Genomic DNA, 15,415 nt, shown 5'->3' on the forward strand with positions numbered 1-15,415 from the left:
ACTCTACATATAACGTTCATCACGACGACAACAACGAAACATTAAACATTAATTAATTACACTAACGGCAAAAACTACGGTTAAAAATGGTAAAACTAACACTCACACACATTTAACAAGCAACAGCACCCAAGATAAACAACAATATTTACTATTTCTAACTTATTTCTTTACCTGTAGGGCGGAGAGATACACAGTGACAACTTTTGTGTTCATGTCGCTACTGTAACTGCTCCATAGCAACAGAAGCCCATGACAACAGCCCACTGCCTCGCGCCCCACAACTCATAACATTCTAAAATGATAACAGTTAGTTAATAAGTAAAAATGAAACAAAATAAGAAAAAATAATACTAATACACTATATACAACATGTTTGAAATGCATTTTTACGGCCTCCTACACACTTCCCAACAAAATATAATGTCGTCCCGACATTACCATGAACTTAACACTGACAAATTAACCCAAGACAATTTTCCACTTTTTTTTTTTCTTTTTTTTTTTTTTTTTTACATTCTCTTATCAACTTGGAACTGACGATCTCTGTGATGCACAAATAGTAGAGGTCAAAGGTCACTGAATCCATATTCACAGAACCAATGTCCCTGCATTGTTACTGGTCTCTGTGTGAACAGTCCATAACAGTCCATAAACAGTCCATCAGCTGTAGAAAGTCCATGACTTGTCCATGGCAACACCGGGTGTAAACAGTCCATAATGTTGTTCATGGCAACAGCTTGTGAAAAGTACATTCATTGTCCATGGCAACAATCTGTGCAAACAGTCCTTATGTTGTCCATGTATAAACAGTTCATACTGTAGCAACAGTCCGTGTAAACAGTTCATACTGTATATTGTTCATAGCAACAGTCAGTGTAAACAGTTCACACTGTAATTGTTCATGGCAACAGTCTGTGTAAAGAGTCCATGTGTAGTGTATGGCAACAGTCCATGTGAACAGTCCATATGTTGTCCGTGGCAACAGTCAAACTTGTTAAGTCTGTAGGCTCACATTTCGCTGGAGTCCATACATGGAAGGAGACTGGAAATAGTATGGCTGTAGCGGTGGCAGCCATGGGGCCAGTCCAGGTGCGTGGTACACAGGCAACATCTGAGGTGTTGGCTGCACACTGTAGCAGGAAGAGATGCCAAGCTGGTCGTACGTCAAACGTCTCGGTGGATGTCTCTGTCTTGCTGGTAGCTGATATGATGTCTCCTCAGGTTCCGCAGCAGCACTCGACGAGGAGGAAGGAGAGGCTTCATCAGGCACGTTTCCTGTAGGTGAGTCTGTTTCCTCTCCAGGCAGGCTTTCAGCAGGTGCACTCAACTCCTCCGGCGGCTCTCCTCGGGAAGACTGCGCTGGTGATGGAGATGGAGCTGGTGTTCCAACTCTGTCCTCTACTAGTCGGTGCTCCTGTTCATGCTCAGTCCCAGATTCAATCTCTGTCTCATTCCTTTCTCCTGGCAGTCTGGGATCTGGAAGTGGCTTGTAATGCAGTTCATATTCATCATCGCTTTCCTCATCAGATTCCTGAGCTTTGGATACAGGCTGGCGTTCCCTTTTTTGTTTCTCCTTGTCATTTTTAACAAGCTCTGGTTGTTTTTCAAAGGGCAAGTAGTCACAGGGCATTAGCAGATTTCTGTGCAGAACTCTGGAGCGGGTTTTACCTTTCTCTGGTCTTATTTCATATATTGGCAGATCAGGACCCATCTGTCTCACTACTGTATGAACTATGTCCTCCCAATAGTTCCTGAGTTTACCAGTTCCGCCCCTGGGTGTTAAGTTTTTAACTAAGACACGATCTCCAGGTTGCAGCACTGAACTCCTCACTTTTGTGTCATAATACCTTTTACTCCTTTCTGCAGCTTTTTGGGTATTTTGGTTCACGATGGCGTAGGCTTCCTCCATGCCCTTTTTCCACTTCTCCACATATTCTCGCTGGTCACTAGAGCCTGATTCTGCATGCAGTCCAAAGAACATGTCGACCGGGAGCCTTGGTGACCTTCCGTACAAAAGGTAAAATGGTGAGTAGCCAGTCACTTCACATTGTGTGCAATTATAAGCATACACCAGTTTGTTCAGGGAGTCTTTCCAATTTGATTTCTGTGTCTCAGTCAGTGTTCTAAGCATCTGCAACAACGTCCTGTTCATCCGTTCCACCTGGCCGTTCCCCATCGGGTGATAGGGTGTTGTTCTCGACCCAGTGACTCCGCTGAGCTGCTTTAACTGGCTGAACAGCTGATTGTCAAACTCTCCTCCTTGATCGTGGTGGATGCGTGATGGAAAACCAAACTTCAGGGCAAAGTCATTGAAGATGAGGTTTGCAACAGTCTTTCCTGACTTTGATGTAGTGGCGTATGCTTGCACAAAACGTGTGAAATGGTCAACAATAACAAGGATATATTCATATCCACCTTTGCACCGGTCAAGATGAAGAAAGTCTATACATACCAACTCGAACGGCTGTGTTGTCACAATATTTCTTAGAGGAGCTCTGGTGTTGTGGCATGGCTTCTTCTGTTTCAGACACACACATTTTCTCATAACGTACTCCTCTACCTCTTTTTGCATATAAGGCCAGTAGAACCGGTCCCGTATGAGTGACATTGTCCTGTCTGCACCTTGATGGCCCATTTCATCATGCAATTCCTTCAGCACTGTACTCTTGTGTACTTCTGGTAAGACCAGCTGTTTTCTATTTACTGTTTTTCTGTACAACAATCCATCTGTGCTCATCTCTAATCTGTCCCACTCTCTGAAAAGACGGATGGCTTGGGAGGAGAGTTGTTTCAGTTCTGGACCTGATGGCTTTTGCTCTGTTAGTTTACATTGAATCACTGGCCCAATAACCAAATCATTCCTCTGATCTTCTCTGATCTGGTCTGTTGTTAGCGGTGTGACAGGGGGTTTAAGAGTCACTGTTGCACAACTTGCTGAGATGCCCATGGACCATGACACGCTGGATTCATCCTGATTTTCAACTGCATGTGAAGCTGCACCAATTGTCTCATGTGACATTTCCTCCGAGCACTCTTTCATGAATGTCTCCATATCTATGGGCATCCTAGACAGGCTATCTGCATCAATATTTTCTTTACCAGGGCGATATTTAATTGTGAAGTGGAAATCAGCTAGTTCTGATACCCATCTACACCCTGTTGCATTCAATTTAGCAGTAGAAAGTACATATGTGAGAGGATTATTATCACTATAGGCGGTGAAAGATGGTGCATAATACAGGTAATCACGAAACTTTTCTGTAATTGCCCATTTGAGAGCAAGAAACTCTAGTTTGCCTGAATGCAAGTGATAATTTTTCTCAGCTACAGTCAAAGTGCGAGAACCATATGCAATTACACGGAGCTTTCCATTCTGCTTTTGATACAATACTGCACCTAATCCCTGATTGGAGGCATCAGTATGGAGTACGAATGGCTGTGAAAACTCCGGGAAGCCCAGGACAGGAGGCTGGGTTAAACAGTCTATCAACTGCTCCACTGTTGACTGATGCACATCTGTCCACTCGATAGGTTTGCTGGATGGAACTCCTTTGCTGTTTCGCTTTGCTTGCCTCTTCCTCCTTTTATCTTGCAGGCTCTCGGTTTCTGTAGGTCCTTTGAGCAAGTCATACAGAGGGCTAGCAATTTTTGAAAAGTCCTTAATATACTGTCTGTAATAACTCAACAGTCCTAACACTGCTCTTAACTCACCGACAGTACGTGGCTGTTTGTTTTTCAGAGCTGTCACTGCAGCAGTATCGGCGGGATCTATCCTGCTGCCCTCTGCTGACACAATCCTGCCGAGGTACCGTACTTGCTCTTTAAACAGGTCACATTTTTTTGGTTTTAGTCTTATTCCATTCTCTCTCAGACGCTGCAGTACTTTTCTCACATCGTTGACATGCTCCTCAAATGTTCTGCTAAACACGAGAACATCATCAAGGTAAGGCACACATATTCTGTCTCTCAATCCCTCCAAGCACTCTTCCATGCAGCGCTGAAATGCTGCAGGCGCATTCATGAGTCCAAATGGGATCCGCACCCACTCATACAGGCCCCAGGGAGTTACAAAAGCTGTAAGATGTTTACTGTCCTTGCCCATAAACCCCTGGTGGTATGCTTTACCCTGGTCCAGTAATGAAAAGAGTGTGTTCCCACCCAGACTGTCCATGATGTCCTGTACTCTGGGGATGGGGTGGCGATCTGGATGGGTCTTTTTGTTGAGTTCCCTGTAGTCGATACATAAGCGGAGTGTGCCATCTTTTTTTCTCACACAGACTATGGGAGAAGAATAGGATGAAGTGGATTTCTCCACCCACCCCTGCGCTATCAGGTCCTGTAAATAGTCTTTCATTTCTTGGTATAAAGGCTTTGGGACTGACCGATATACCTGTGACACTGGTTCATTGTCTCTCAGTGAAATGTTCATCTGCAGGTTTTCCACACATCCTATATCATCATCTGACTTAGAGAATGATTGTGATTCTTCTCTTAGCATCTGACTAACAGCTTTTCTTTGATGTTCATTCAGGTGAGCTAGATTGACAGGAGGGTCCCATTGGTCACAGGTGGCAGTGTCCTCACTGGAGCTCTGAGCTTGGATCTGGTGGACTGATGCAGCGGATGGGCAATCTGACCTGAAGATGTCGGCAGGATAAACTGATCTAACTGACTGTACTGTGCCAATAATTGTTCTTCCTGGCAAAGTAATGTCACAGCTAGCTGAATTCTGCACACTGACCACAATTTTTGGGGTCATTCCTGCCTTTACTGATATCAAGGTGTCGTAAAATTCAAGTCCTTCAGGCCACTGTGGGTTCACTTGAGGCTCAAAAATCAAAAAGTTGTCTTCCTTAAAAGGTGGAGCCTGGACCCTACACTCAATCTGGACAGAGCTGCATTTAGGCACACTGACTCTCTCATTTACTGTCCTCACAGTGTATTCACGTGGCTGCCCTGCACTCACTGCACTAATAAAGGCTTTTGCTTTATTCTTCCTGAGTTGAGGGAAAGCTATCATTACTGTCTTCAAAAGTTTTTCTTTGTCTCTGTGTCTTGACCGATCCAGTACTTTGTTTATTACTAGGTGTTCAATGACATTAAACCCAATGATGGGACAAGGCTGTTGACTGCCTTTTAACACTAGCATGGGTATAAACAATTCTTCATCATTAGCAGTGAGTTTAAAGCTCACTTCAAGCCAACCAATGTATGGCATTCCTGTTCCATTAGCTGCTTCTATTTGCAAGGGGTTAGTTGTGTCAATTATCTCAGCAACATTTCTTAACTGTACATCAGGCAAGTAACTCTCTTTCCAGATCTCATCTATAGCACAAATTTGTGAGCCTGTGTCCCAAAGTGCCTGAAATTGCTGCTGATGCAGGAAACACCTGATTGTACACTTGTTTCCTACCAACTCCCTCACAGTGGATGTTTTAACTTGGTCACTAACTCTTCTGAGCTTGGACTCCCCACATGACTGATTTTCCTGTTCCCTAATAGCTGCACATGTATGTGGCTTACAGTACCTTTTATGTGCACAATAGTGGGACCTTTCTGAACTGCAAGTTGCTCCTTGTCCCGTGGAAGCAACTCTCATTAGTTTAAAGAGCTCTCCCTCTCTGGTCTTGGCAGTCTTGGCATTTTACATCCAGCACGGAAATGTTCACTACTTCCACACCTAAAGCAATGCTGGCAGTATTCTTCTCCTGCTTGTGTGCAAGCAAAACACCTGGGGCGTGGACGTGGTGCTGGGTAAGATCGCTGGGGTGCAAACCTTTGCTGGAACTGCGCCGTTTCCCTCACATGTGCAGGTCCCTGTGTTGGTCGGTACTCTTGTGCTGCTGTTGACGGTTGCTGGTGGTAGAACTGCATGTAGTTTTGTGCAGGGTTCCAAGACGGTGACTGGGGGGGTGCAGGTGCAGACTGTTGGATAGTTTCTTTGATGTGGGAAACCTCAGCTCTCAGATCTTTCAGCAACACCATGTCAGAGCGCAGTTCTTTAATTTCTGAGAGGAGATCAGGGGAAACAGTGGCTGAACTGTGCTGGGGAATGTTTTTCTTTTCAACTCGGGGTTCACTTGACTGGACAGTGTTCACATGAGTTCCTCGTGGTGGGGCTGAATGTTTCTTTTTGTCCTGTCTCTCCTTTTCATTAGCACATGCAGTGTTCACCTTTTCCAGTAGTAGCTCGTCTGACGTATTTGTCTGCAGGAGATAAGGCTGGAGATCACTTTTAACATTGTCATTTTGCAGGCCAGTCAAAACAGTATGCATGAAGAGACTCTGGACTAGTGCTGGGTCATACTTGAGACTTGATTCAACCTCTTGCGAAGCAAACAGAATTTTCTGTCTCAGGTCCATTGCTCTGATCAGGAAATTTTGGGGTGTCTCTTTATTACTCTGGACTTCAGAAGTGAGTTGCTTGTACAGTTCTGTGGCATTTCTCTCTTGGTAATGAGACCTCAAAATTCTACGAAGGGCAGGCAATGTCAGGTTTTCTTTTCCTTCAAGGTAACTCCTTAACTGCAGACCTGGTGTGATGGCACGGATTACTGCATCTGTGATTTCTGACTCTGGGTATCCTTTGCTGAGCCCATTTTCAATCTGCCTGGCCAAGCTGGAGAAGGTGAGTCTGTCTTTTTGTCCAGGCTCCCCTATTAGGCCTGATATCTTAAAGTCTTTGCGCCACAGAGAGCCATTTGGTGATGCTGGAGCCATAGCCTGTACTGGGACGTTTGAACGCAGAGGAGGGGTCAGGCTATTCACCATCAGGTCATGCATTGCTCTCTCCTTTTCTCGCAGTGACAGTCTTAGTGCCTCTACTTCCCTCTGGAGGCTCTCCTGTTCTTCACTCTGATTCAGAGCATCACCTGCACTCTGCTCTTTGGTCATTTGTATTTTGGTAATAATGTCCTGGGCAATAAGAAGGTCAGACATGCCCTCATCTTCCAGATCAGCCAATTCGTCCCGTTCTAGGTATTTTGTAATATGTGAAATTAACTGGCTACGTGTTTTACCAGCTACACATTCATTTCCTAATCCTGAGATCTTCAGTGCATTGCACACTTTAATCAGTTGCTCAACAGTCAGCCTATACAGTGTTCCTTTAATTTCCAGCTGCAGGTTCTCTAATTCAGATTCCATCTTCATCAGATGAGTTGGTAAAAGCAATGAAAAAGGGGGATTTATCTGGCTTAATTGGTCCTCGCTGCTCCCTAGTGGTGTCTTTTGCTCACGTCAGGATGCACGTCACCAACGCCGCCGGTAAACCGCCTCCGTTGCTTTCCTCGGGTTCCGTTCTGATGCGTCAGGATACACGTCACCAACGCCGCCGATAACCGCTGCCGTTGCCGTCGTCCTGTTCCGTTCTGATGCGTCAGGTACGTCACCAACGCCGTCGATAACCGCTGCCGTTGCCGTCGTCCTATTCCGTTCTGATGCGTCAGGTACGTCACCACCGCCGTCGGTAACCGCCGCCGTCGCTTCCGTCAGGTTCCGTTCTGATGCCTGGGTAGTTTGGGGGATGATAGACGAGAGGCTCTCCTACGGGTTTCGGACGCTCCTCAAGCCTTCTCATCCCAGCGGTGCCTCCAAAATGTTACGCCTCTGTAGGGCGGAGAGATACACAGTGACAACTTTTGTGTTCATGTCGCTACTGTAACTGCTCCATGTCAACATTTATTTCACACATATAATATAATCACAGAACAACACAACGACTACGGTACTAACGAAAACAGTTACAACGGCTACTCTACATATAACGTTCATCACGACGACAACAACGAAACATTAAACATTAATTAATTACACTAACGGCAAAAACTACGGTTAAAAATGGTAAAACTAACACTCACACACATTTAACAAGCAACAGCACCCAAGATAAACAACAATATTTACTATTTCTAACTTATTTCTTTACCTGTAGGGCGGAGAGATACACAGTGACAACTTTTGTGTTCATGTCGCTACTGTAACTGCTCCATAGCAACAGAAGCCCATGACAACAGCCCACTGCCTCGCGCCCCACAACTCATAACATTCTAAAATGATAACAGTTAGTTAATAAGTAAAAATGAAACAAAATAAGAAAAAATAATACTAATACACTATATACAACATGTTTGAAATGCATTTTTACGGCCTCCTACAGAAACAGTATAATTTTGCTGCCGTTCAGTCTCGGTCACTGCTGCTGTAGATGCTTTGTTTGGTTTAACTGAGGAAATCTGTGAATGAAGCCCCGGCTGTTTGTAAAAGTTTAGTCTTGTTAGCTGCGTCAAAAGCACATCTCATGACACCTGACACTGTGTGTTGTCTCAGCTGCTGAAGGCCAAGTGCTGACTTCTGCTCACCTGATCTACATGGGCAGTCAGATTGCGGAGGGCATGGCCTACCTGGAGGACAGGAACATCGTCCACAGAGACCTGGCTGCCAGGAACATCCTGGTGGGAGAAGATCTGGTCTGCAAGGTGGCTGACTTCGGACTGGCTCGGATTATTAAGGTAAGGAGGGGGTGGGGGGCTGTGTGTCTGTGTGAAAGAGGAAGAGAGAAACTCCTCATCTGTCAAGACCTATTTTTGTCTTTTAGAATGACGCTAGTTGTTTATCTGTGTCCTTTTTAAATATGCATAACGTGCTTTGTTGCTCCAATGTAAACTCATGTATAGTTTATATAGTGTGCTTCCCTCCTGCTATCAGTTCAGCGTCATGTTAAAAATGCAAGCTGCTGCACATCTGTGTAATCTGTTTGTGTATAATAAAACAAATGAAATGTTTTATTTAAACGGAGCCTCTAAAATGTTAGTATTTATTAGTTCAGAAAGGGACAGCTTCATGTGCTGTGTGTCTTTTAAACATGAATACATCATTAACCCAGTATTTGCAAGACAACAGTATTTACTGTAAATACAGCGAAGTGTCTGCTGCATTTGATCTAGTAGGCACAGTTTTTGTTTTGAAGGAAATACACACATTTCACAGGTGCACCAGAGTTTGTCTACACTGAATTTCATATTTTAAGATAAGTTCACTTTTTAAAAGACTATTAACAGTTGTTATCCATCATGTTTCCACTGAAATTTGTAATAGGATATTTTGTAATAACAGTGTTTTGGACAATAAGACCATCATGTTGGTCTTGTTTCACTGTGTTTAATAGTGTTTAAGGTCTCACTTTTTACAGCTATCCTGTGTTTTATTTTGTATACACTGCATACGAATCCATCCAGAAGATAGATCTGTGCTTTGTTGTGACATCACACAGTTACATATGTCTTGACAGTTCATTTAAAACTCAGTTTCTGAATACAGACTGTGTGCATTTCTCTGTGGATTGAGAGCTTTGATACTGTAACAGTATATAACCTAGATCTGCTGTATAATAAACACAGAACACAATTGACATCCACCGGTTTAGTATACGAGACCTTTAAATCTTTTCAGCCCAGCGCTGTTGTACACATAAAAATAAATATTTCTATGACATTATTTTCATATTCCAGGAAAAAAAGAAAACCAGTGATCCATGCTTCTTTAAAGCTTCAAGAAGCAATATTTTTATATCAACAAAGGATCAAAAATCTGTGTGTAATGTGAAAGAGACAAAGCAGCAGAGAATGATCAACCAACTCTGCATGATTCAGCATCCTTTAGTTTGTTGCTTGGGTTTTTCAGCCTGTAACTATTTATTATATATTATTAGTAAGTGTACTAATATATGTGTAATTGTATTATTATATAATTTCACCCTTGTTGCTCTTCACTGTCATTTAAAGACATAGAAGGCAGCTATTTAAAAAAAAAAAAAAAAAAGGTTCCGATAAATCCAATGTTCACTTCCTGCTTAGAGAAGTAACACCCAGAAAATACAGTTAGGATAATGTGTTCTCGCATTATACTGATATACGTGGCTCTCGGCTGGATCTAATTTCGTCTGAACGACTTGTAATGACACCAAAGTTACCTGGGGGAGTAAATGATCATATTTTATGCTAGAAATAAGGGCCAGGTCGTAAAAAACGGTAATTATCCTTTAACAATGAGCTGAACACCATCAGGATTTAGCAGCTGAAGAGTCAGATATTTCTGCAGGAGCTGGTGGAGACCAAACTCAGAGCTGAAATGACTCAACTAATGAGTACAAACACTGTGTCCACTGGATGTCCAAATTAAAAAATGTTTTTAAAAAAATTAAAAATTAGCTATTAAATACTAAATATTTCTCCTTGCCAGTCGAGGACATTTTCACTCATTGGGGTATACGGTATAAGTGCCATGGGTTGGAGATTCATGGGAGATGTAGTCTTACATGTTGGGCTCAAATGGGCTTTCTTGAAGTTCTCGTGTGTATACCGCATATTAACCTTGCATATTCTTCCTCCTCAGGACAGTGTTTATACAGCCAGTCGAAACACAAAGATCCCGGTGCGATGGACCGCTCCTGAGGCGGCGATCTACCAGAGATTCTCTGTCAAATCGGATGTTTGGTCGTTTGGCGTGCTGCTGTATGAGATGATGTCACGTGGCAAAATGCCTTATGAAGGTACAGAGTTGCCCTTTATAGAACTTACAGTATCTAAGCTATTGTTATGCTACAGCAGCATTTATGCAACTCTATAAACTGCTGCTCTCTGTTCCCAATTGCCCCCAGTGTGTTAAACTTTATATTAACCACTGGAAAAATATAATGAAATGCATTAAGTATGCACAGCTACATAAAGGATTTATGGGTACTGTCCTGCAGTATTATTGTTAGTGAAGTGCTGTCACTGGAAAGAGCAGGTGCATATATCCAAATGGGCAGTCTTTTTTTATAACTTAGATTTATGTATAATAAACACAGAACACATTGACATCCACCATTTTAGTAAACAAGAACATGTACAATGTTTGCCTCTTATCTTTTATAAAATAAGATAAAAGAGAGGGACTCTTTTATCTTATTTTATCTTTTGTTTTTTGTTTTTATATCAAAGTATATGGAAAGATTTAACTGAGCCTTTGTCATAGCGTAGATTGAATTTGCTTTGTTTTTAATGCTGTATCAGTTACTAAATGACTAAGCTGAACACGGAAAAAAGATATTTAAAAAAAGATGAAACTTGTAATATTCAGTTTTTTATTATTGTCAACAAATCCCAGTGCAAATAGTCCCAAACTAATTGACAAAACCTACAGCCCCCAGCACGGAAATTGTAACTTTATTTTTAGCCAAGATATGTTTATATTTATATTCGTATTCATGACCTAAATTTAAAGGTAGACTCTGTAGGTTTGTTTGTTACAGTTTTTTGTTTTTTGGGCCTTTTTGCTTTTAATTGACAAGATAGTTGGAATAGACAGGAAATGGGTTGGCAGAGAGAGGGGGAATGACATGCAGCAAAGGGCCATCAGATTTGGGGCTCTTTTTTTGCCTTTAATGTACAGGAGAGTCGAGAGAGAGACAGGCAATGGGGGGGCAGAGAGGGGGGGAATGACACGCAGGATAGGGCCGCCCGCAGCAAGGACCACAGCCTCAACACATGGGGCGGGTGCTCCACCAACTGAGTTAAACACCGCCCCAGGGCCATCAGACTTGGGATAAATCCAATACCCGCCCATACCCCCGGCGCTCCACCCGGGCCTGCCGCTGAAAGACTAGCTTCCGCAGTGGCTCCACCTGAGCCCACACTCTAGGTGGCGGAGAAAACACACCCACTACCCGCCCAGAAACGTCCTGATTACACCAAAACATCAAACAGGAATTCTTTTGTATAAGTCTACATTTTGTTTTTTTTACAGACTCTACCTTTAAAAATGGTTGTCGTCAAGCAGGAATGATGAGACTCAGGGCTGATAATGTTTTGGTCTCTTTATGGGATTTTTTGGCAATATGAAAAATATTGAGTAACACCAGCGCTACAATTTAAGAACCTTTTAAAACCATGACTGAACTTTCTGAATTCATTTAGTTTCTTTGTTTTGTTTTTAACTCGCTTTAGGAAAAAGCAACAAGGAGGTGTTGGATCTGTTGTCATCAGGGTTTCGGCTTCCCTGTCCCACCCGCTGTCCTCAAAACATTTACCGCATCATGATGGACTGCTGGGCTGCTGAGCCCTCTAAGAGACCTTCCTTCCACGCCCTGCACAGCCAACTGGATTCAATCTATGCCAGGATATATTTCAAGACCATAGAGGTATAAAAAGATGGACACATATTATATGGTGCATAGAGCAGATCTTCGTCTACTGGTCTTTGACTGACAGGTGGACCACAACAATGAAGGAGGAATTAAAGGGGGAAGAGAAATGGACAGAAGTATTCTCTACTCCCTTTAAAATTCACTTCCACCACAGGGTATATGTACTTTTAAAAAACACAGAGGTGTGAAAGAACAGAGGGACAAAGAGCATCAGAAATGGACATGAGGATGAGAAGACAAGATGGAGAGACAATAGAGAGGATGCTCGCTCAATCAAATAAGAAGGAACAGAGCAGGAAAATGAGAAACACTCAGCTTTTTAGGCTGAAAAACAAGAATGACTGAAAACAGCCTGAGAAAGGTGTGTAAATACACTCCTTTACACTAAAACCCTCAGCACATTCACAGCACCAACTGTTTTTAATTTTATACCCTTATGTGTTTTATAAATGATATTTTGTTACTTCTGTATTTGCCACGCCTGTGAACGCACTCTTTGAAATGTTATGAAATCACAGGTTGGGGTCTAAACTGATCACCTGTCTTGATTTTGTAAAGCCAGTGCAAAAATGTGAGGGTTGTGCAATATGATATGCTCTCTGGGTTTTCAGCCATGCTAGGGGGCCTGGTGCATGGGAGGCAGATGTCAGTCACTCAGATGGTTGGTCCAAATATGGACAGAGAGATCTCTTCATCACATATTAGATCGATTTACAACATGCTATGTACGGACTTTTCACAATTCTCAAATGCTGAATCTAAAAACATCTTGTACCACCTTTGCTGTATCTTATTAGGACCATCCACTTCAACTGGTCGAAGGAAAGGAACAATCGTCACCTCCCATAACTCTTTTATATAAATCAGTCCAGTCAGAGAGTCGGATGTGAAGTTTGCCACCACTCTTCTGTGTTTTTGTTAATTAAAAGCCAGAGCCAGGGCCATATTAGCTGTGCAAGGAGAAAAGAGCTAGCCTGGTTCAGCTCAAAGCTAAGACAATACACCCATCAACCCCTGTAGAGCTCACCAATCAACTGTGGCTGGTAATCAAGAAAATGTTTCACTCAACCTCTTTATTTCACCTACACACATGCCAGTGGTTTTATTTATCCCCAGGTAGGAGGGAGGATAAGCATATTTCCTGAAAATGCTCATATACTGCATTGATACAAATTAGCATACAGTAGCCGACATGCTAAGATCTAACAGCGTGGCAATGTAGCCTACTACACTGAAAAACCTTGTAGCATGCCAGCACTAATCAGGGGTCAAAATGACTGTAGCACCCCCACGGGACACACTTTTACATGTTTTAGTTCTAGTAGTTGTAAAGATCAATGTATATTTCTGTACAGTTCATCCGTCCACCTGCTTTGGCATCGTGGGGGCCCTAGCATGGCTGTACACTGTTTATGCTGTTATTAACCACAGGCATTTAGTATTTTGTTCAGCCTACCTTTTGTTACAGGGATTTGAGAAGGTTCTGGCAACATGTTACATATCTAATATATCTGGATACCAGTGTCTCTAGATTAGAATGGAAATTGTTTTGATTCTCCTGTAATACATTTAACTGTGCTTGAGAAGCCAGTGAGCCTTAGTGCCATGTGTACAGACCTTAAGTTATTAAAGCTCTTCTGCAGGCCCACGGTAAAGGCCAGTTACAACTTGAGTGCCAATGTTTACACTATATACTCTGTACACACACTAAAACTACAAAATATGGATGGTAAAAAAAAAACCTACAAAAATCAACACAAATGCAAAAAAAAAAAAACACAGCACAGTGAATCAGCCATATCCAGAGGACAGGGAGTGGGATTTCTACATCATGAAATTGTACAACAATGTTGCAATGCAATGCAATTTAAGAACAATGCAACTTTGGTCTTTTATGCATGAGATTTACAGAAGACAAAGCCAAGTTCAGGAAACTTGAGCCATAATCACAAAATCACAAGATTGAGTTTTGTGTTTTAGGCTGTGTGCCATCAGGTACCAAACACTAGTAGTGCAAAGAATAAAATATTTTAAGTATTGTTTTGAAATGTGTCTGTGATTTATCGATTGTAACAGCCACTGTCTTTGTCATGCTGACAAAGAGGTGGGTACAGGCAGGGGAAGAACACAAGGCAAAACTAGAATTTGTTTTTATTTTTTTAAGTATATTATATTTATTTTTATTTGTTTTGCCTTTATTTGATAGCACATAGTGAGGTAGACAGGAAAGGGGGAGGCAGAGAGAGGGGAATGACATGCAGGAAAGCTCTGCCCGATGCGGGATTCGAACCAGGGACGCCTGCGTTGAGGACTGTAGCCTCCACATGGGGTGGCCGTGTTAACCACTGCGCCACGCACCACCCCAAATTTGTTTTTATTGTTTAACCGAGGATGCAAGAAATAATTCACTTTTAACTCTTTTGCGACCACACTAATTACTCCTCCAATGAGGAGAGAGAACGGCATGAAGGGCTGTGTGTGCAGCCAAGGGATGCGCGTGAATGTGGTGACGTAGGGACGAGGACCAATAGATCCATGACGAGGGCGGGGACTATAACTCCATCGGCTGACAAAAAGTCAGCCAAAACGACCGGATCGCTTACTTCTGCTTTAAATAGTTATATCTTCCAACGGCAATCACTTACATAGAGTGTTTGGTCTGAAACACGGGTCTGTCAGTCACTCTGCTCTGCTGTAAGCCGAGGAGAAAACTTTCCTTGTATCCTACAACCTTTATCCAATGAGGAGAGAGAACGGCATAAAGGGGCGGTCCTCTCTGTGTGTGCAGCGATGCGCGTGAATGTGGTGACGTAGGGACGAGGGCGGGGACTATAACTCCATCGGCTGACAAGTAGTTAGCCAAAACGACCGGATCGCTTACTTCTGCTTTAAGGAAAAGTTTTTAATGAGAAATACATTTTGGAATCTTATATAATAGGAAAATCTAACACGAAGAACAAAATCATCTTTCAGTCTTTAAACCATCATGGCTGCAGTTAAATCTTGGTGGTATTTGCTGTTCAAAGCTTTTGTGAATAGCACATTACAAAAGGAATCTGGTTTGACAAAACATTTCCTGGCTTCAAGTTTCATTCTGGTGAAATGTTGTTGTTGGAGTTTCATGGCCACTAAGGCATTTCTGGAGAAAATATCAAGGAAGTCGACCTTGTGCTAAGAATATTTTTTCTTGTACCATGTGGTGAGCTGTCATACCAAGAAGTTGGA

At 42.5% G+C, this 15,415-nt stretch overlaps 1 protein-coding gene across 1 annotated transcript in view; it reads left to right on the top strand.

Moving 5' to 3' along the window:
* srms (src-related kinase lacking C-terminal regulatory tyrosine and N-terminal myristylation sites) overlaps nt 1-12,190 on the top strand; it is a gene marked incomplete at its 3' end in the record, with an annotated part of 32,000 nt that extends 19,810 nt beyond the window's left edge. Inside the window, exons 6-8 of the mRNA XM_083976302.1 lie at nt 8,332-8,513; nt 10,396-10,552; nt 11,991-12,190. Of these exons, the coding sequence (XP_083832428.1) occupies nt 8,332-8,513; nt 10,396-10,552; nt 11,991-12,190 (539 nt within the window). The remainder of the gene's footprint in view (nt 1-8,331; nt 8,514-10,395; nt 10,553-11,990) is intronic.
* Between the last annotated feature and the right edge of the window lie 3,225 nt (nt 12,191-15,415).

The sequence above is a fragment of the Trachurus trachurus genome (genome assembly GCF_905171665.1).
Source record: "Trachurus trachurus genome assembly, chromosome: 7".
In the NCBI taxonomy this organism is placed as follows: Eukaryota; Metazoa; Chordata; class Actinopteri; order Carangiformes; family Carangidae; genus Trachurus; species Trachurus trachurus.